The sequence below is a fragment of the Oncorhynchus mykiss genome, chromosome 19 (assembly GCF_013265735.2).
Source record: "Oncorhynchus mykiss isolate Arlee chromosome 19, USDA_OmykA_1.1, whole genome shotgun sequence".
NCBI lineage: Eukaryota > Metazoa > Chordata > Actinopteri > Salmoniformes > Salmonidae > Oncorhynchus > Oncorhynchus mykiss.
In genome coordinates this window covers 52,561,380-52,582,663 of record NC_048583.1, presented here as the reverse complement: position 1 = coordinate 52,582,663, position 21,284 = coordinate 52,561,380, and the positions used below count along the sequence as shown (strand labels likewise).

Genomic DNA, 21,284 nt, shown 5'->3' with positions numbered 1-21,284 from the left:
TTTTTGCTTACTGTACCACCAACTGAATTTTGCTCTGCCTGGAGTACCCTCTCATGCATGAAGTACCACCTCATGCACATTTTGACAGTAAGCCTATGGCCTCATGAGTCCTCTCAAGTACCCGCCGTGGATAGGCCAAGTACCCCTGGTTGGGAACCTACACATACACACGTTTTGAGCCGTTTTATTCATACCTTTCAAACAGGCATCACTATAACTTTCCCTCCACAAAATGTGAGAAAAGGAATACAGTAAGTAAAGTAAGTATTTGGTCAGCTTTTTTCCATCTTATTTTAATATTTTTTTTCCCTCATAACAAAATACAAAACATAGCAAGGAATAAAAAAGAAACAAACAAAAAACAGGTTTTAGTCTATGTTACAAAATGCTAAACATTGTCTCAGACAGTACAAGTCAAATACTTGAAATGTGTCCATCCACTAGCACTTAGACAAGCAAGTCTCACTTCAATCACCTGCTGTTTTACAGAGCATGCCGTCCTTAATCATTCTAATTGTAATCCTTAATAAAAGTCTACCTAGAACTAAAATTTTACAACATAAAAGGGACATGTTGCCCTTGCATTAGACTTGATTGAGAAGGTGACCACAGTCCATTCTGTTGTCCATCTCATTTTAAAACACATGTTAAAGACATGACTCATAAAGAAAATGTACCGGTACCTTCTACTCTAATATCATTAAAGGGGAACAAAATAGTGCCTTATGGAAGCAAAAATAGAAGATATTTACATGACAGTCAAGCTAGGTTGGGCTGGCCTGGATCCATGGTCCTCTGCTCTCTATTACGCCACACTAACACACCATAGTTATGTCAGGCCAGGGGTGTATTCAGAAGTTGGAAACAGAAAACGGAAAACATTTACCCCGAATGGAAAACGTTTTGCAACGGAAACTGTAGTTTCTATTGGACATATTCCGGTAAGTCCCTCACCATTTCGTTCTGTTTGCTTCTGTTTGGTTCCTATCGAATACACCCCAGGTTCATAATACTGCAGTACCTTAAGAAAGTATTCACAGGCCTACACACAATACCCCATAATGTCAAAGTGGAATTATGTTTTTCAAAATGTTTACAAATTACATAAACATTTCAAGTTGAAATGTCTTGAGTCAATAAGTATTCAATCCCTTGGTTATAGCAAGCCTAAGTAAGTTCAGGAGTACAAATTTGCTTAACAAGTCACATAATAAGTTGCATGGACTCACTGTGTGTGCAATAACAGTGTTTAACGTGATTTTTTAATGACCACCTCATCTCTGTACACCACACATACAATTATCTGTCCCTCAGTCGAGCAGTGAATTTCAAACACAGATTCAACCACAAAGACCAGAGAGGTTTTCTAATGCCTCGCAAAGAAGGGCACCTATTGGTAGAAGGGTAAAAAAGAAAAAAAGCAGACATTAAATATCCCTTTGAGCATGGTGAAGTTATTAATTACACTTCAGATGGTGTATCAATACAGTCAGTCAATTGAAAGACACAGGCGTCCTTCCTAACTCAGTTACTGGAGAGAAAGGTAACCGGTCAGGGATTTCACCATGAGGCCAATGGTGACTTTAAAACAGTTAGAGTTTAATGGCTGTGATAAGAGAAAACTGAGGATGGACCAACAACATTGTACTTACTCCACAATACTAACGTAATTGACAGCGTGAAAAGAAGGAAGCCTGCACAGAATAAAATTTTAAAAAATGCATCCTGTTTGCAACAAGGCACTAAAGTAATACTGCAAAAAATGTGGCAAAGCAATTCACTTTATTTGTCCTGAATACAATTTGTTATGTTTGTCCTGAATACAAAGTGTTTACCACTTTCCATATTTTTAAGCTTAGTGGTGGCTGCATCGTGTGACAGGTATGCTTGTAATCATTAAGAACTGGGGAGTTTTTCAGGGTAAAAAAATAAACAGAATGGAGCTAAGCACTGACAAAGTCCTAGAGGAAAACCTGCTTCAGACTGCTTTCCACTAGACACTTGAAGAAGCTTGAAGAATTTTGAAAAGAATAATGGGAAAATGGGGCTCCCAAATGGCGCAGCGGTTTAAGGCACTGCATCTCAGTGCTAGAGGCGTCACTACAGACCCTGGTTTGATTCCAGGATGTATCACAATCGGCTGTCCCATAGGGCGGCGCACAATTGGCCCAGCGTCGTCCGGGTTAGGGTTTGGCCTGGGGGGGCTAAGCCGTCATTGTAAATGAGATTTTCTTCTTAACTGACTTGCCTAGTTAAATAAAGGTTACATAAAATAAATAAATAAATATGTTGCTCAACCAGGTGTGGAAAGCCGTTAGAGACTTACCTAGAAAGACTCTGTAATCACTGCCAAAGGTACTTCTACAAAGTATTGACTCAGGGGTGCAAATACTTACAATGGGGCAAAAAAGTATTTAGTCAGCCACCAATTGTGCAAGTTCTCCCACTTAAAAAGATGAGAGAGGCCTGTAATTGTCATCATAGGTACACTTCAACTATGACAGACAAAATGAGGGAAAAATATCCAGAAAATCACATTTTTAATGGATTTATTTGCAAATTATGGTGGAAAATAAGTATTTGGTCACCTACAAACAAGCAAGATTTCTGGCTCTCACAGACCTGTAACTTCTTCTTTAAGAGGCTCATCTGTCCTCCACTCGTTACCTGTATTAATGGCACCTGTTTGAACTTGTTAACCAGTATAAAAGACACCTGTCCACAACCTCAAACAGTCACACTCCAAACTCCACTATGGCCAAGACCAAAGAGCTGTCAAAGGACACCAGAAACAAAATTGTAGACCTGCACCAGGCTGGGAAGACTGAATCTGCAATAGGTAAGCAGCTTGGTTTGAAGAAATCAACTGTGGGAGCAATTATTAGGAAATGGAAGACATACAAGACCACTGATAATCTCCCTCGATCTGGGGCTCCACGCAAGATCTCACCCCGTGGGGTCAAAATGATCACAAGAACGGTGAGCAAAAATCTCAGAACCACACGGGGGGACCTGGTGAATGACCTGCAGAGAGCTGGGACCAAAGTAACAAAGCCTACCATCAGTAACACACTACGCCACCAGGGACTCAAATCCTGCAGTGCCAGACGTGTCCCCCTGTTTAAGCCAGTACATGTCCAGGCCCGTCTGAAGTTTGCTAGAGAGCATTTGGATGATCCAGAAGAAGATTGGGAGAATGTCATATGGTCAGATGAAACCAAAATATAACTTTTTGGTAAAAACTCAACTCGTCGTGTTTGGAGGACAAAGAATGCTGAGTTGCATCCAAAGAACACCATACCTACTGTGAAGCATGGGGGTGGAAACATCATGCTTTGGGGTTGTTTTTCTGCAAAGGGACCAGGACGACTGATCCGTGTAAAGGAAAGAATGAATGGGGCCATGTATCGTGAGATTTTGAGTGAAAACCTCCTTCCACCAGCAAGGGCATTGAAGATGAAACGTGGCTGGGTCTTTCAGCATGACAATGATCCCAAACACACCGCCCGGGCAACGAAGGAGTGGCTTCGTAAGAAGCATTTCAAGGTCCTGGAGTGGCCTAGCCAGTCTCCAGATCTCAACCCCATAGAAAATCTTTGGAGGGTGTTGAAAGTCTGTGTTGCCCAGCAACAGCCCCAAAACATCACTGCTCTAAAGGAGATCTGCATGGAGGAATGGGCCAAAATACCAGCAACACTGTGTAAAAACCTTGTGAAGACTTACAGAAAACGTTTGACCTCCGTCATTGCCAACAAAGGGTATATAACAAAGTATTGAGATAAACTTTTGTTATTGACCAAATACTTATTTTCCACCATAATTTGCAAATAAATTCATTAAAAATCCTACAATGTGATTTTCTAGATTTTTTTTCTCATTTTGTCTGTCATAGTTTAAGTGTACCTATGATGAAAAGCACAGGCCTCTCATCTTTTTAAGTGGGAGAACTTGCACAATTGGTGGCTGACTAAATACTTTTTTTGCCCCACGGTATCTAAATGCGATTTTTTTCTGTATTTCATTTTCAATACATTTGCAAACATTTATAAAAACCTGTTTTCACTTTGTCATTATGGGGTAGTGTGTGTAGATGGGTGAGCTTAAAAAAATTATTGAATCCATTTTGAATTCAGGCGGTAACACAACAAAATGTGGAATAAGTCCAGGGGTAACAATTTCTTTTGAAGGCACCTTCAATAATGAGCCTTTGTCAGTCAGTTTACACTGCTTATACACCGAATAAAAAGATGAGAGTTGACAATAATAACTCTTTCAACACACAACCCCACTCTAGGCTATGTATCACACGACTGCTGAAACAGTAGACAGTAGTAACATTTACTTCAGCCTGATTTAAATGCTTCTCTGAGAAGTCAGGGTTATTCCACTGTGTTGGTCCCAAAATACATTTAGGCCTAATCTACAGTTCAATTCAACAAATACAATAAAAACAACAGTTATATACCATTGTGGTTCTCTCCAATATGCAATTATTAGACAAACAGTAAACACACACACAACATACACAGGGTGCTCCCCTATTGAAACATTTCACTCTTGGATTTACATCATCAATCTGGTCCTTAGCAGCTTTGTCTGAATGAGCCCAGCTTAAATATTCCAGTGGAACTACCACAAAGCACTGATTCAAGACAATTTGATTTCCAAATGTCAATGAAAAGTATGCACCTTGACAGTTCAAAAAATAAAACCAACAAAAATGACCCCATCCACAAAAAAAGGACTACCTTTTATAAAAGTTCTACAATCAAATGAATTTAAAAAGTATTTACAATAAACAACTAAAGGCCTTAAATTACATTACTATGAAATCTTAAGCACTTTAAAGCATCGTACTGTAGGATAAAAGCATGTCTATTTGTTGGACTGTGTCACTGTTAATATGGGGCCTTCTAGGCCTTACCAAAGGAATGTGAGCCTTTAGCACCAAATTCCTAGTTCTATTGCTAACAGTAGATTATCAGTGGTGGTGAGGAGAACTCATAGTTCTATTGCTAACAGTAGGCTATCAGAGGTGTTGAGGAGAACTCATAGTTCTACTGCTAACAGTAGGCTATCAGAGGTGGTGAGGAGAACTCCTAGTTCTATTGCTAACAGTAGATTATCAGTGGTGGTGAGGAGAACTCATAGTTCTATTGCTAACAGTAGGCTATCAGAGGTGTTGAGGAGAACTCCTAGTTCTACTGCTAACAGTAGGCTATGAGAGGTGGTGAGGAGAACTCCAAGTTCTATTGCTAACAGTAGATTATCAGTGGTGGTGAGGAGAACTCCTAGTTCTACAGCAAACAGTAGGCTATCAGAGATGTTGAGGAGAACTCCTAGTTCTATTGCTAACAGTAGATTATCAGAGGTGTTGAAAACAGGGTCATGTTCAGGAGGATGCAATATACTGAACGTTGCAGATAGAACTCATGAATGGAGCGGACATTATTCCTTACACTAAGTGTCTGAAAGGTAGGCTTGTTCTACACAGTAATGTTCTTACATTGCTGTGTAGTATCTTTAAGCGTATTAAGCTGGGTTCATTCAGACAAACCTAAGGACCAGGTTGATCATGTAAGTCCAAAAGTGAAATGTTTCAGGTTGGCACTTAAAACCCATTTTTCATTGTTTATTGGAGAGAACCACATTGATGTAAAACGGTGGTTTTTGTTGTACTTCTTGAATGGAACTGTGGCGCAACTGCGGCCCCTCATGCTGAGTTTTTTGTGACCCCCAACCCCATTGGATAAAAAAAAAATACTTAGTAGAACAAACCTGCCTCTCGGACACGTAGTGTAAGGATTCATGTCAGCTCTATTCAGGACAGTTCTATCCCAGAGTGATCCTAATTCCGTGCCATTCTACACATTTAGCCATGGGGTGTAGAGAACATTTAGCAATTTTATAACTGATTTCCTGCCATTCTATTCATTTTGCCATGGGGCGGAGAGGAAAATTAGCTGTTTTTAATTTGATATCTGAGTGAGACTAACCAAATCCATGGGGGCCCTCCGGTAGGTAATTCAACCATGATTACATTTTAGATAGCTGGCCGCTAGACTAATTTACCATTCTAAAACATTTTAGCTGACATGGGCTAATTGAGTGACTATCAGTGACTAACATTACAAACAATAAACAACCACATTTTGAAATTGGTCCGAGGGCCTTCAGTTGCCCATCCCTGATCTGAATGTTAGATAACGTTGTGCTCTACTAAACGCGCCCCAGGCCTCATGGAATGGCCCATCTGCTCTGGTACGGAGTACTGAGTAAGTGACCACTCAAGATAGATAAAGGAGTGCCTTACTGAAGGACGGCCTTGGTCTTTAGATTGGATGTATGAGCCACTGATGCAGGATATAGCAAGACATTTTATTAATTTTAACAAGACAGCTACTCTATCTGAGACGGTGCTTCTCATATCAAAGGCCTTTCTAACACCTTTGACATTCAAAAATATGGATTCGCATACCAAGTAAGATGCACCATCGAGAGCAATTCCTGTGTTTATGTGGGCTGTCTGTTCGTTAAATTATACTGATATATTTTTTTTTAAGCATATCATTTTTTATTACAGCTTAAACTTCACTTTACTTACTAGAAACAAACGTATTTGCAGCAGGACTAGAATTACGACACCTCACAAATGCTATGTGTCTGAAGTGAGTGCTAGCCTCTCCTGATTCTTAAAAACATAAAACAACATGATGTAAAGCAAAGAATCTGAAAGAAATATCTATCATCATCATCATGATCGTTGTAGTAAAAAGTACATCTTTACAGATAAAAACACAGAACCCTGAAAAGTTTTTTAAGAGACATCACATGCTGGATGAAAGCCAAGGTTTCTGAAGGCGAACGCTTGAGAGCTCCGGCTCTGAAACGTAAAAGCAATACAAATATACAAAATCAAAACGCAGAAAGTAAAGGAGCCCAGAAAGCGTTTGTTGTCTTTGTCTCAGAACCGGCAGTCCATCTCAGCAGTGGAATGCTCTTTCTTCCTAAAACGAAGGAAGAGGAGAGGAAAAAGGAGGAGGGGAGAAGGTAAAATGGAGCGTAACGGGAGTTGGCGCGTATGCGCCGGGGTGGACGGGGTTTGTAGTGAGGGGGTGTGTCTGTGTGCTGTCAGTCAGTCTCTCTACCGCACATGCTCAGTAGTATCCTGGGTGGTACTGTTGGCTCCATGGCTTCTGGTTCCAGAACTAAAGATGGAAGACAGAGGTTAAAGGTAAGAGTTTTGAACCATTCCATAGGTCCTAAGGTGCAAACATTGCCCAGCCTGTGCTGCGCTACGTCCAGCTACATCAGGAGCAGTACATACCCCCTGCTGCCAGCTCTGGTTGAAGGCCTGGGCCTTGTTCATGCCAAAGTTGCTGTTCTTGTTGAAGCTGCGATTGTTGCCTCCTCTGCCTCTGAACTTCTGCGGAAAACACAACAGCCATCAGACACCTGGGACTGCCAGCTGACCTCCAGTACAAATGTACTGTATGTTGTTGTTATATTCAGAAAACTATATAGAAATGAAATAATCCAACAATCCACTCTAGCTGATAGAGTCAGACTCGGTGTAGTCCTAGTCAAGGACACTATCAGGTATAGTAACTAGTGACCCACCTGTGTGAAGTTGCCCCTGTTGTCCCCACGTCCTCTTCCACCTCCACCTCCTCCGCGGGTCATGCTGCCTCGGTACATATTGCCTCCCCTATTACCCCCCATGTTCCTCATGTTGCCCCTTCCAGGACCCCCCCTGGGTGCACCCCCTCTGCTGGGCATGCCCCCGCTCCCCCTGTTGAAGTTGCCCCGGTTGGAGAAGCCCCCTCGGAAGGCCGGAGGAGGGAGGAAACCTCTGGGGGGACGACTGAATCCACCACGAGGTCCTGGGCCTGGGCAGAGACAAACACACAGAACAATATATATTGTACATACCAAGTACACAAACATACACCTCAAGTATTAGAGTTATTTACAGAGTCAAATACACATTGCTCACCTCCCCTGAAGTTGCCTCTGATCTGGAAGCCTCCTCTGCCCCCCCTCTGCCCCTGACCACCTCCCCACTGCCCCTGCCCTCTGCCCCCACGGCCGCGGTGGTTGCCCCCTCTCTTGGGTGGCGTGCCCCCCTGGTTGGCCTTCTTCTCTGGGGGCAGGGCGGAGCGACTCTCCTCCTTGTACAAGTCCAGCAGCTTGGAGGCCTCGTCCTTCTGCAGCTCCACAAAGCTCACCTCACTGAAGCAATCCCCTGGCTCCGGCAGGGTGTAGATACCTACAGGAGGACGGGAGGGAAACAGCAAGATATATCAACCCCTAACAAATCAGTCAGTCAGCCCGGAAAGAAGCGTCTGCCAAAGGAGTCAAATGTAATGTAAGCTCTCATGTGTTACTGATACAGGTAACAGGTGTTATGTTTGTCAGGTATTCTAGGTTGTTGTAGCTCACCTTTCATCTTGAGTACGGCGTGCTCTGGGACGTCTTTACCATCCGTCTCGGCTTTCTTCTGTGTCCTCTGCTTGTAGTCGTCGTCAGTAGGACACACCACCACGGCCTTCCTCTGGAAGCCTGCAAACAGACACATCTTCCTCCTCTGGGCCGGGGCCGACACATTGGTCTGACAGAGAGAGAGAGAGAGAGAGAGAGAGAGAGAGAGAGAGAGACAGGTACAGGGTTAAATTCATATCCAACTATACACCTACTGAAATCATTCCATTCTCACACTGCCATACAACCAAGTAGTATTTGTTTCTCATGATGATGCTGACTTAATCAAATGTTGTTTGTTCACAAGGCATCTAAATATTCAAAAATAACGACAATTGAACCGATACATAAAAACAAAAGCTTCAATGTGGGTAACCATGGTTACCTGGTCAAGGATGTAGTTGCGTTTTTTGCGTGCAGCGATCTCAATGAATTTTCCCAGGAAAAGAGGTGCACGCTGGGAGATGGCGGTGAGTTTGGTGACATCCTTCATTTGGCGTTTCAGACTGGCGATCTGGCAAAGGAGAATAAAGAATTTTGAGGTACGGAGTCATCTGACTTTGGGGTGAACTGTCCCTTCAACCTGAACTGACCCTTTAAGGTGAGCTGTCCCTCCAACCTGAACTGACCCTTTAAGGTAAACTGACCCTTTAAGGTGAGCTGTCCCTTTCAGCTGAACTGCCTCTTTAAGGTGAACTGTCCCTTTAAGGTGAGCTGTCCCTCCAACCTGAACTGACCCTTTAAGGTGAACTGTCCCTTTAAGGTGAGCTGTCCCTTTCAGCTGAACTGCCTCTTTAAGGTGAACTGTCCCTTTAAGGTGAGCTGTCCCTTTCAGCTGAACTGACCCTTTAAGGTGAACTGTCCTGTCCCTTGTAGCTCAACTGCCTCTTTAAGGTGAACTTTCCTGTCCCTTTCAGCTCAACTGCCTCTTTAAGGTGAACTGTCCTGTCCCTTTCAGCTCAACTGCCTCTTTAAGGCGAGGTGTCTTTTTAAGGTGAACTGTCCTGTCCCTTTCAGCTGAACTGCCTCTTAAGGTGAACTGTCCTGTTCTTTTCAGCTGAACTGCCTCTTTAAGGTGAGGTGTCTTTTTAAGGTGAACTGTCCTGTCCCTTTATGCTGAACTGCTGAACTATAGAACTGTCCTGTCCCTTTAAGCTGAACTGTAGAACTGTCCTGTCCCTTTATGCTGAACTGCTGAACTATAGAACTGTCCTGTCCCTTTAAGCTGAACTGTAGAACTGTCCTGTCTCTTTAAACTGAACTGTAGAACTGTCCTGTCCCTTTAAGCTGAACTGTTGAACTCTCCTGTCTCTTTAAACTGAACTATAGAACTGTCCTGTCCCTTTATGCTGAACTGCTGAACTATAGAACTGTCCTGTCCCTCTAAGCTGAACTGTTGAACTGTCCTGTCTCTTTAAGCTGAACTGTAGAACTCTCCTGTCCCTTTAAGCTGAACTGTAGAACTCTCCTGTCCCTTTAAGCTGAACTGTAGAACTGTCCTGTCTCTTTAAACTGAACTGTAGAACTGTCCTGTCTCTTTAAGCTGAACTGTAGAACTGTCTGTCTCTTTAAGCTGAACTGTAGAACTGTCCTGTTCCTTTATGCTGAGCTGTAGAACTGTCCTGTCTCTTTAAGCTGAGCTGTATAACTGTCCTGTCCCTTTATGCTGAACTGCTGAACTATAGAACTGTCCTGTTCCTTTAAGCTGAACTGTAGAACTGTCCTGTCTCTTTAAACTGAACTGTAGAACTGTCCTGTCTCTTTCAGCTGAACTGTAGAACTGTCCTGTCCCTTTCAGCATCACTCACCATCATCTTCTCCAGGATGGTGTTGGTTCCCAGGATGTTGTATTTCCCAGGGTGCTCCTGAGTGTGCTTGGTTACCCACGCCGTCTTCCCAGCGCCAGGCAGGCCTACCATCACGATCACCTGGGAGAGTAAGAGACATTTTAATCATGGCTGCAAAGTAATGTGTTGTCAAATGTGGGATAGAGAGTTGGAAATGATGAAAATACCACATGGGCATTCAACAACATGAAAACCAGCACGCACTCACTCACCTCACAGTCATCCTTGGTGTCGGGCCCTTTGGGGCCTCGGACCCTCTTGCTCACAGGGACCTGCTGTAGGAAGCTGTAGCCGGCCGGTGGGACGAACAGTGGTGCCTCCCTCTGGCCGAAGTTGAACTCTACAGCACAGTTGTGACAGAGGACGTGAGGGAAGAGGGGCCGTCCGTCCAAAGATGCCGTGTCAACTTTGAAGGCCACGCCTAGGTCCTGACCGTTCTTATTGAACGACAGCTCCACCTCCGAGCCTTCAAAGTTCTGCAGGAGAGAGGACGAACATCATCATCAGTGGAAAAAGCAGCAGCAGTTTAATCTGTAAGCTGATGTTCATTTTTAACTGGCTAAAGCTTAGCTCTTTGAGCGAAATGTGACAAAGGGATCATTAAAATATCTTACGATTAGGCATCCGACGACATCGTTTTCGTCGAAGCACTCTCCGAAGTCTTCTGTGACACAGTTGGTGGTTTTCTTCCCTTTGGCAGAGAAGGCATACGAGTGTTCCTCTTCTCCTGAGGACGTCAGACAAGGAGTTACCATACAACAGCACAACACACCAGGGGGTTCCCTGAGCATATATCAGGAGTCCACTGAATTATATTAGTTGGTCTAATTGTTCACTCACCCAGTAACAGTGTTCCATTGGCTAGTGACCAGCCCACCAGAACCTCATGGATATCCATGCCTTTACTGGAGATATGTTTCACTGGGATCTTCTCAATGATCTGGGAAGAACACACAGAGGGTGAGGTGTGTGTGTGTGTGTGTGTGTGTGTGTGTGTGTGTGTGTGTGTGTGTGTGTGTGTGTGTTTGTGTGTGTGTGCTTGTGTGTTTGTCATGATGTTCTGTTCAGACCATCATCATCATCATCAGTGGTTTTAGGCTGAATATCTGTAAAGCACTTTGTGACAACTGCTGATGTAAAAAGGGATTTATAAGATAAACTTGATAGATTGATTGACCACGTGTGTGTGTGTTGTTGATGGTGATATCTCTCCTCACCTTCATCTCAAAGCAGGCCTTGCCCTGAGCTACTCCGTAGGAAGCCCTGCCTCCAGCCCACAGGTAGGCAAAGCTCTCCATGGTAAGGGATGACGCGCTGTAACGGTCCCGGGACACCTTGAAGTGCAGGTCACTGTTATCTGTGGTTACACACACACACGCACACACACACACAGACACACACACACACACACACACAAACACTATTGTGAACTTCACAGTTCAAGTAAAAAAATGTGCACTGCTGCAGGTGTTATTCAATAATTGTACAAATTCTACCCACAGCTATCCAGTCACAAATGTGGTCAGGTCAGTGTGTGTGTACTCACATGTGGACAGGTCAGTGTGTGTGTACTCACATGTGGTCAGGTCTGTGTGTGTGTACTCACATGTGGACAGGTCAGTGTGTGTGTACTCACATGTGGTCTGTGTGTGTACTCACATGTGGACAGGTCTGTGTGTGTACTCACATGTGGTCAGGTCTGTGTGTGTGTACTCACATGTGGTCAGGTCTGTGTGTGTGTACTCACATGTGGTCTGTGTGTGTACTCACATGTGGACAGGTCTGTGTGTGTACTCACATGTGGACAGGTCTGTGTGTGTGTACTTACATGTGGTCTGTGTGTGTACTCACATGTGGTCTGTGTGTGTGTACTCACATGTGGACAGGTCTGTGTGTGTACTCACATGTGGTCAAGTGTGTACTCACATGTGGTCAGGTCTGTGTGTGTACTCACATGTAGTCACGTGTGTACTCACATGTGGTCTGTGTGTGTACTCACATGTGGTCAGGTGTGTACTCACATGTGGTCAGGTGTGTAATCACATGTGGTCAGGTCTGTGTGTGTGTACTCACATGTGGTCATGTCTGTGTGTGTACTCACATGTGGTCAGGTGTGTACTCACATGTGGTCAGGTGTGTACTCACATGTGGTCAGGTCTGTGTGTTGTGTGTACTCACATGTAGTCAGGTGTGTACTCACATGTGGTCTGTGTGTGTACTCACATGTGGTCAGGTGTGTACTCACATGTGGACAGGTCTGTGTGTGTACTCACATGTGGTCAGGTCTGTCTGTGTACTCACAAGTGGTCAGGTCTGTGTGTGTACTCACATGTGGACAGGTCTGTGTGTGTACTCACATGTGGACAGGTCAGTGTGTGTGTACTCACATGTGGTCAGGTCTGTGTGTGTACTCACAATTGGACAGGTCTGTGTGTGTACTCACATGTGGTCAGGTCTGTGTGCGTGTACTCACATGTGGTCAGGTGTGTACTCACATGTGGACAGGTCTGTGTGTGTACTGACATGTGGTCAGGTGTGTGTGTGTGTGTGTACTCACATGTGGACAGGTCTGTGTGTGTGTACTCACATGTGGTCAGGTCTGTGTGTGTGTACTCACATGTGGTCAGGTGTGTGTGTGTGTACTCACAGGTGGTCAGGTGTGTGTGTGTGTGTACTCACATGTGGTCAGGTGTGTGTGTGTACTCACATGTGGTCAGGTGTGTGTGTGTGTGTGTGTACTCACATGTGGTCAGGTGTGTGTGTGTGTGTGTACTCACATGTGGACAGGTCTGTGTGTGTGTACTCACATGTGGTCAGGTGTGTGTGTGTGTACTCACAGGTGTCCAGGCAGACAGTGCTGTCGTCAAACTCCTCGTCCTCTTCCTCCAGCGGGGGCTGGGGGGACTTGGCCCTGGAAGAGAGAAGATGAAGGGGTGAAGGGTCAGCCGAGGGAGGACACTGGAGGGACATGTCTCTCATTCAAGTGGGCAAACTTAGGCAGGAAATGACAACAACGAACAGTGAGCCATTTTACTCATGTATAAAAAAACAGATAATAAAAGAAAAGCGTTGCAAGTTTGAATTTTGTTTTAAAAACACGATTGTTATCGATCAATAATGACAAACCTCCTGGTATTGACAACTTAGATGGAAAGCTACTGAGGATGGTAGTTGACTCCATGGCCACTCCTATCTGTCATATCTTTAATCTGAGCCTAGAGGAAAGTCTTTGTCCTCAGGCCTGGAGGGAAGCCAAAGTCATTCCACAACCCAAGAGTGATAAAGCGGCCTTTACTGGTTCAACAGCAGACCTATCAGCTTAATGCCAGCTCTTAGCAAACTGTTGGAAAAAATTGTGTTTTAACAAATACAATGCTATTTCACTGTAAACAAATTAACAACAGACTTTCAGCATGTTTATAGAGAAGGGCACTCAACATGTACTGCACTGGCACAAATGACTGATGACTGGTTGAAAGAAATTGATAAGAAGATTGTGGGAGCTGTACTGTACTTTCAATTACTTAAAAATCATACAATGTGATTTTCTGGATTTTTGTTTTAGATTCCGTCTCTCACAGTTGAAGTGTACCTATGATAAAAATTACAGACCTCGACATGCTTTGTAAGTAGGAAAACCTGCAAAATCGGCAGTGTATCAAATACGTGTTTGTTCTCCCCACTGTATGTGTTATGGCTTTCCAACCTCTGCCATATCGTGGATTCAGAGCTATCCACCTAATAGAACTCTATCTAATAGGGTATTCCTAATGGAAGCTTCTCTAATGTCAAACATGTAGAGTGTGGTGTACTGCAGGGCAGCTCTCTAGGCCCTCTACTCTTTTCTATTTCTACCAATAACCTGCCACTGTCATTAAACAAAGCATGTGCTGATGATTCAACCATATATGCATCAGCAACCACAGCTAATGAGGTCACTGAAACCCTTAACAAAGAGTGGTAGTCTGTTTGGGAATGGGTGGCCAGTAATACAATCGTTCTGAACATCTCTTAAATTAAGAGTATTGCATTTGGTACAAATCATTCCCTAAGTTCTAGACCGCAGCTGAATCTGGTAATGAATGGTGTGGCTGTTGAACAAGTTGAGGAGACTAAATTACTTGGTGTTACCTTATATTGTAAACAGTCATGCTCAAAACATATAGATTAAATGGTTGTAAAGATGGGGAGAGTGCTGTCCATAATAAACAGATGATCTGCTTTTTTGACACCACACTCGACAAAGCACGTCTTGCAGGCTCTAGTTTTAGCTTATCATGATTATCATATCAAATATTATTAGTCTCATGTGTAACATCTGCTTCCAACTCACACCCTCAAACACCTAGATCCCCTGAACGCAGCTCACTCTCCAGATTCCAATCACCTGAATTCGAATCACCTGTTCACACACCTGTATGTCATTATCACACATTATTTACTTCAGTTCTTTGCACCCCATCACTGTGAGGTATTGTTTGTTTTGTGACGCATGGCTTTCGGAGCTCTGTTTTCCCCACGATTTACTCCTCCCGTATATGATAGTTTTTGCCTACCTCACTAACGATGCTTTTTGCCTATTCCCTGCCTGTTCTTCAGCCTATTGGATTTCCTGTTATCTACCTATTGCCTGATCTCCCGGACTACCATACTATCCTTTTCCCTGCCTGTACTGTTGCCCTTTTGGACCCCCTATGTTTGACCTTCTGCCTGCCCCTGGACCCAGCTACCTGCCTCCTCCTGTGTTTGACCTTCTGCCTGCCCCTGGACCCAGCTACCTGCCTCCTCCTGTGTTTGACCTTCTGCCTGCCCCTGGACCCAGCTACCTGCCTCCTCCTGTGTTTGACCTTCTGCCTGCCCCTGGACCCAGCTACCTGCCTCCTCCTGTGTATGACCTTCTGCCTGCCCCTGGACCCAGCTACCTGCCTCCTCCTCTGGTCCTTTGCATTAAAAACCTGCTGCGCCCTGCGCTTGAAACCAGCTCTCTGTCTCCCCTCGTGTTCATTACAACATGCGCCGAATACAACAGGTGTAGACCTTACAGTGAAATGCTTACTTACGAGCCCCTAACCAACAATGCAGTTTAAAAAATACGGATAAGAATAAGAAATAAAAGTAACATTAAAGAGCAGCAGTAAAATACCAATAGTGAGACAATATGTAGAGGGGTACTGGTACAGAGTCAATGTGTGGGGGCACCGGTTAGTTGAGGTATTATGCACATGTAGGTAGAGTTATTAAAGTGACTATGCATAGATGACAACAACAGAGAGTAGCAGTGGTGTAAACGAGAGGGGGGGTGCAAATAGTTTGTGTAGCCATTTGATTAGGTGTTCAGGAGTCTTATGGCTTGGGGGTAGAAGCTGTTTTGAAGCTTCTTGGACCTAGACTTGGCGCTCCGGTACCGCTTGCCGTGCGGTAGCAGAGAGAACAGTCTATGACTAGGGTAGCTGGAGTCTTTGACAATTTTTAGGGCCTTTCTCTGACACCGCCTGGTATAGAGGTCCTGGATGGCAGGAAGCTTGGCCCCAGTGATGTACTGGTCCGTTCGCACTACCCTCTGTAGCGTCTTGCGGTCGGAGGCCGAGCAGTTTCCATACCAGGCAGTGATGCAACCAGTCAGGATGCTCTCGATGGTGCAGCTGTAGAACCTTTTGAGGATCTGAGGATCCATGCCAAATCTTTTCAGTCTCCTGAGGGGGAATAGGTTTTGTCGTGCCCTCTTCACGACTGTCTTGGTGTGCTTGGACCATGTTAGTTTGTTGGTGATGTGGACACCAAGGAACTTGAAGCTCTCAACCTGCTCCACTGCAGCCCCGTCGATGAGAATGGGGGCGTACTCTTTTTCCTGTAGTCCACAATCATCTCCTTTGTCTTGATCACGTTGAGGGAGAGGTTGTTGTCCTGGCACCACACGGCCAGGTCTCTGCTTGGCACCACACAGCCAGGTGAGGCCATGCCTCGTCGTTGTCGGTGATTAGACCTACCACTGTTGTGTCATCGGCAAACTTAATGATGGAGTTGGAGTCGTGCTTGGCCATGCAGTCATGAGTGAACAGGGAGTACAAGAGGGGAGTGAGCATGCACCCCCGTGAGGGGCCCCTGTGTTGTGGATCAGCGTGGCGGATGTGTTGTTACCTACCCATACCACCTGGGGGCGGCACATCATGAAGTCCAGGATCCAGTTGGAGAGGGAGGTGTTTAGTCCCAGGGACCTTAGCTTATTGATAAGCTTTGAGGGCAATATGGTGTTGAGCGCTGAGCTGTAGTCAATGAATAGCATTCTGACATAGGTGTTCCTTTTGTCCAGGTGGGAAAGGGCAGTGTGGAGTGCAATAGAGATTGCATCATCTGTGGATCTGTAGGGGCGGTATGCAAATTGGAGTGGGTCTAGGGTTTCTGGGATAATGGTGTTGATGTGAGCCATGACCAGCCTTTCAAAGCACTTCATGGCTACAGACGTAGCCGGGACAGAGAGCTGGGACAGGTTGAAAATGTCAGTGAAGACACTTGCCAGTTGGTCAGCGCATGCTCGCAGTACACGTCCTGGTAATCCGTCTGGCCCTGCGGCCTTGTAAATGTTGACCTGTTTAAAGGTCTTACTCACATCAGCTACGGACAGGGTGATCACACAGTCTTCCGGAACAGCTGGTGCTCTCATGCATGTTTCAGTGTTATTTGCCTCGAAGCGAGCATAGAAGTAGATTAGCTCATCTGGTAGGCTCGTGTCATGGGGCAGCTCTCGGCTGTGCTTCCCTTTGTAGTCTGTAATGGTTTGCAAGCCCTGTCACATCCGACAAGCGTCAGAGCAGGTGTAGTACAATTCGATCTTAGTCCTGTATTGATGCTTTTCCTGTTTGATGGTTCGTCTGAAGGCAAAGCGGGATTTCGGGATTGTTGCCTGTAATCCATGGCTTCTGGTTGGGGTATGTACGTACAGTCACTGTGGGGTCGACGTCATCGATGCACTTATTGATGAAGCCAATGACTGATGTGGTGTACTCCTCAATGCCATCGGAGGAATCCCGGAACATATTCCAGTCTGTGCTAGCAAAACAGTCCTGTAGTTTAGCATCTGTTTCATCTGACCACTTTTTTATTGATCTAGTCACTGGTGCTTCCTGCTTTCATTTTTGCTTGTAAGCAGGAATCAGGAGGATATAATTATGGTCAGATATTCCAAATGTAGGGCGAGGGAGAGCTATTTATGTGTCTCTGTCTGTGGAGTAAAGGTGGTCCAGAGTTTTTTTTCCTCTGGTTGCACATTTAACATACTGATAGAAATTAGGTAAAACTAATTTAAGTTTCTCTGCATTAAAATCCGCGGCTACTAGGAGCGCCGCCTCTGGGTGAGCGTTTTCTTGTTTGCTTATGGCAGAATACAGCTCATTCAATGCTGTCTTAGTGCCAGCCTCTGACTGTGGTGGTATGTAAACAGCTACGATTATTGTCCAGTCATATGGTCAAGTGCTGCAAAGAAAGACCTAGTTAAGCTGCAGCTGGCCTAGAAAGAGTGACACGTCTTGCTCTTCATTGTAATCAGAGGGCTAATATTAATACTGTGCATGCCAGTCTCTCTTGCCTAAGAGTTGAGGAAAAACTGACTGCAACACCTCTTGTTTTTATAAGAAACGTGTTGGATATTCCAAATTGTCTTCTGTCTGTAATGTCTTTTTTGTTATTTGTTGGACCCCAGTAAGACTAGCTGTTGCCATTGGCGTCGGCTAATGGGGATCCTAATAAATCAAACCACTCAGAATTTAAAACTAAACCTATCATTGTAATCTATCAAATGTTGCTTTCGGGGCCTTTGAGTCACAACTAGAGAATAATCTAGGGGAAAGACTGCACTAGGCTACATTTTGACCAGTTCTGGCAGGATTTATCAACAATGGAGTTAAAGTTGTAACATTCTTCAGTCTGAAACTGCAGGGCGTGATAAAACCAATTAGTCAGGAACGTCATCTAAAGTTCACCAATGTCAATGTATCATTGGATATGCATTTCTTCTCTGGTGAGGATATATACGTGATAGAACGTTGTTGGAAGATCATACCTCATCACGAGAACAACAGAACATACACACAATTCCTATACTTTAGATGAGGATGCCCACTCTAGAAAACTGTCAAGTTATTTAGCTCTGTTTGCCATTAGGGAAGCTGTGTGATAGAGTTATTTTTCAAAAATCCTGAATCATATAGGTTTAAAATGAAGTTATAAAAACACTGCCATTAGATTTGTTGAGCTACAGAATAGCTGTATATCTGCTAACCAGTGAAGCTGTTTATAACACATGTATCAAAGACAATGGCCTGTAGTAAGGAGAGAATTTAATCAATATTAGAGGCCAATAATCAATCACTCTCACTCACTCACACTCATTCACACTTTTATTGCATCCTACCATTGGGAAAAAAGAAAGCATATAAAAGTTTTCCAAGTTCAACACAACTGGACCGACAGAGAGAGTCAGACAGATACTTAATTGGTGCACTTCTTCTACAGACACACCCCCACCTTCTTTGTCCCACCGCGCCTCTCTTTTGTCCCACAGTGTGTAGGTCAGGCACCCTCCCAGCGGCATCCAGACCTTCCCATTCAATATAGCATCCCTGCAGACCACCCCATAACCATTCCTATCACAAACTAGCTATAGCACCAACCACCATTATCTACACTACAGTTGGGCTTTGCATGCATATTGTCAACCCTGTATTCAGTAATAACAGGTAAGGTAATACCCATGTAGAGGTAAATGGAAAAAAAATATGTTTCTTAGCAGCAGGGGTCAGGGCTAGCATTAAGGACTGTGTTGGCTGTTAATGTCAACACAGCAGTTCGATAAGGCAGAGAGCTGGGAGTTGTGCAGGCCAGGGTGACTCGGAGCTAACCGAGGGTTAACCCGGCTACTGCACCATCCTTACCGGCTGTACTTGCTTTCTTCAATAAACTCAAAGTAGCCCCTTCCATGTTCCTCCCGGCGTCTCTTAACACCCTTCTTATTCTTCTGCTCAGCGCTCGTGTCTTTGTCCGCATCCCCTTTGGAAATAAAACAATAACAAAGCAGGTATTGAGGTGCGTCCCGCCCCCCAAGTGTAGGACCCAGGTGTTACATGATGGTCCACACAGTTCAGCTAGGTGGCAAGTTAGGTGTTTTGATTTGTCAGGTATCTACATGAGTTGCAATGTATGGACTACAAAGGGAAGAGGATATCTGAAAATAATTAAAGATATGGTGATCTGGAGCCATGAATAACAAAGGCCCATCAGGAGCAATAATACCAGTTAGTACCCCCGTCTTTAATACCAGTTCGTACCCCCCCCCCCCCCCCCAATATAAATGGATATTGATGTGTACCACACATTTTCAGTTTCTACAGCCATGACAGCCTTGACCAAATATTAACTTAGTATTTACCGTGTTGATAAAATGTTAATAAAAAAATAAAGCTAGATTACGACTGGCAGCGAGCTAGATAACTTCACATTTCCTAAAACCAACGTTATAAACCTAGGCTATGCGCATAGACGTATTTATATCTATGGAATAACAAACCGTCTCACGGGAAAAGATAGTCAGCCTGCTGCGTTCTCTCTCGCCAGTAGGAGCCACTGTTTTGCACTTTAGCAGCTAATGGTAGCTAGCTAGCCAACGACCATCTGCACATCGGCGCATCTTTGTCTGCCGCTTGAAGAAATGCAAATCCGGAACACAAAACCATTGCGTAAAAACATACACCAGTCAAGTGCAGCCGTACAAAAGCGTACTGTCTACAATTAGCTAGCTACATGGATCCTGGCAGAAGTTCCGACATAGCTGGCAAACTTAGCAGGCTAACCAGTTGACCTATCTTTGATTCTGAACTGTCATGCAAGACGTGAACTCTAGCCGCTGCTGCAACCATAGCAGCAGGGTCGATTAGCTGGCTTGCATCGCTTACCCTCTCTCTCGAGAGTCCCCAGTGCAGCATCATCATCATCGAATTTATCCATCTCCTCATCATCATCATCATCCTCTTCTTCTTTCAGTAGAGCATCTTCATCCTCGTCGGATTTATCCATATCTACTCCCGCATCCTCCTCTTCCCCCATATTATCGTCGATATTGGCGCATTCTTTCTCTGCTTTCCCTTCGCACCTATCTTCATCCTCTACTCCGCCCGCCTCCATCCTCTCCTCAACTAGGTCTTCATCCAAGTCCTCCTCGCCCATGTCATTCAGGCCGACAGCCCCTTCGCCTTGGCCGCCGTTCTCCCCGGCCTCAGCTCCTCTGGCTAGAGCCTCTTCATTCAGCGCGGCCTGCAGCCGGTCCATAAGATCCGCCTTCAGCCCCTTGTCCGACAGCTGCCTCTTCTTCAACTCGTCCTTCAACTCGTTTACCTTTAACTTATTCACGTTGATAGAGCTCATTGTGCTATCTATTAAATAATTAAATAAATATCGATTCAATTCGATAAAATCCCTATTGTCGACTGTGTTTTTCAAATTCGAAACACGAAGATAAAACCCAGTGCACAGATGGCCGACTTGGTGATAGCAGTCGCCTATAATTTCCACTGCGCCAAACCCGCACCCTTTCTAAGTACGTCCCACTACTGACATCTGTGCTGCTGATGAGAGCGTGCCAAGGGCAGTAATATAGCCCTACCGTAATGACACGCATAAAGCAGTCAGCTTTTTTCCTTTTGTCTCCTACCACATAACAGCCGTGCATCCATACAATGGCTTTTATATGTCTTTTCGGCCAAAGTCTACCTTCATTATTGACCATATGAAGCGAATATTTTTCACAATTCGTTACGCATCCAAAGAAGTCTTGCTTTGGACCGTGCAATAGAAATATACACTTATTTTATAAATTAGACATTAGAACCCATGAATTGACATTCACTGTCAGTGTGGTCAGAACCTTATCTCTTGCCATTTATATCTCTGACTACTAAAATCAACTAG

General features: G+C 44.5%; 1 protein-coding gene across 2 annotated transcripts; it reads right to left on the bottom strand.

Annotated features, from left to right (window-relative positions):
* Nucleotides 1-6,551: 6,551 nt before the first annotated feature.
* hnrnpua (heterogeneous nuclear ribonucleoprotein Ua) lies at nucleotides 6,552-20,941 on the bottom strand. 2 transcript variants are annotated; one of them, XM_036955055.1, is made up of 14 exons: nucleotides 20,273-20,941; nucleotides 19,256-19,370; nucleotides 13,166-13,239; nucleotides 11,546-11,685; nucleotides 11,169-11,268; nucleotides 10,943-11,055; nucleotides 10,541-10,804; nucleotides 10,290-10,409; nucleotides 8,867-8,995; nucleotides 8,443-8,611; nucleotides 7,997-8,269; nucleotides 7,621-7,889; nucleotides 7,328-7,426; nucleotides 6,552-7,208 (listed from the first exon to the last, which is right to left on the bottom strand). In XM_036955055.1, the coding sequence occupies exons 1-14, from the start codon at nucleotides 20,739-20,741 to the stop codon at nucleotides 7,158-7,160; spliced, it is 2,385 nt and encodes a 794-aa protein (XP_036810950.1). In that variant the 5' UTR covers nucleotides 20,742-20,941; the 3' UTR covers nucleotides 6,552-7,157. The 2 variants fall into 2 exon arrangements, with proteins under 2 accessions (XP_036810950.1, XP_036810951.1); XM_036955056.1 differs by having other exon boundaries at nucleotides 7,328-7,423.
* Nucleotides 20,942-21,284: the final 343 nt, after the last annotated feature.

Excerpts from the sequence above, each read along its gene's own strand:
- hnrnpua (XM_036955055.1), bottom strand. The coding sequence starts at position 20,741 with ATGAGCTCTATCAACGTGAATAAGTTAAAGGTAAACGAGTTGAAGGAC. Across the intron at positions 8,612-8,866 it reads GCAACTACATCCTTGACCAG|ACCAATGTGTCGGCCCCGGC; the intron begins GTAACCATGGTT and ends TCTCTCTGTCAG. Across the intron at positions 7,890-7,996 it reads CAGAGGCAACTTCAGGGGAG|GCCCAGGACCTCGTGGTGGA; the intron begins GTGAGCAATGTG and ends GTCTCTGCCCAG.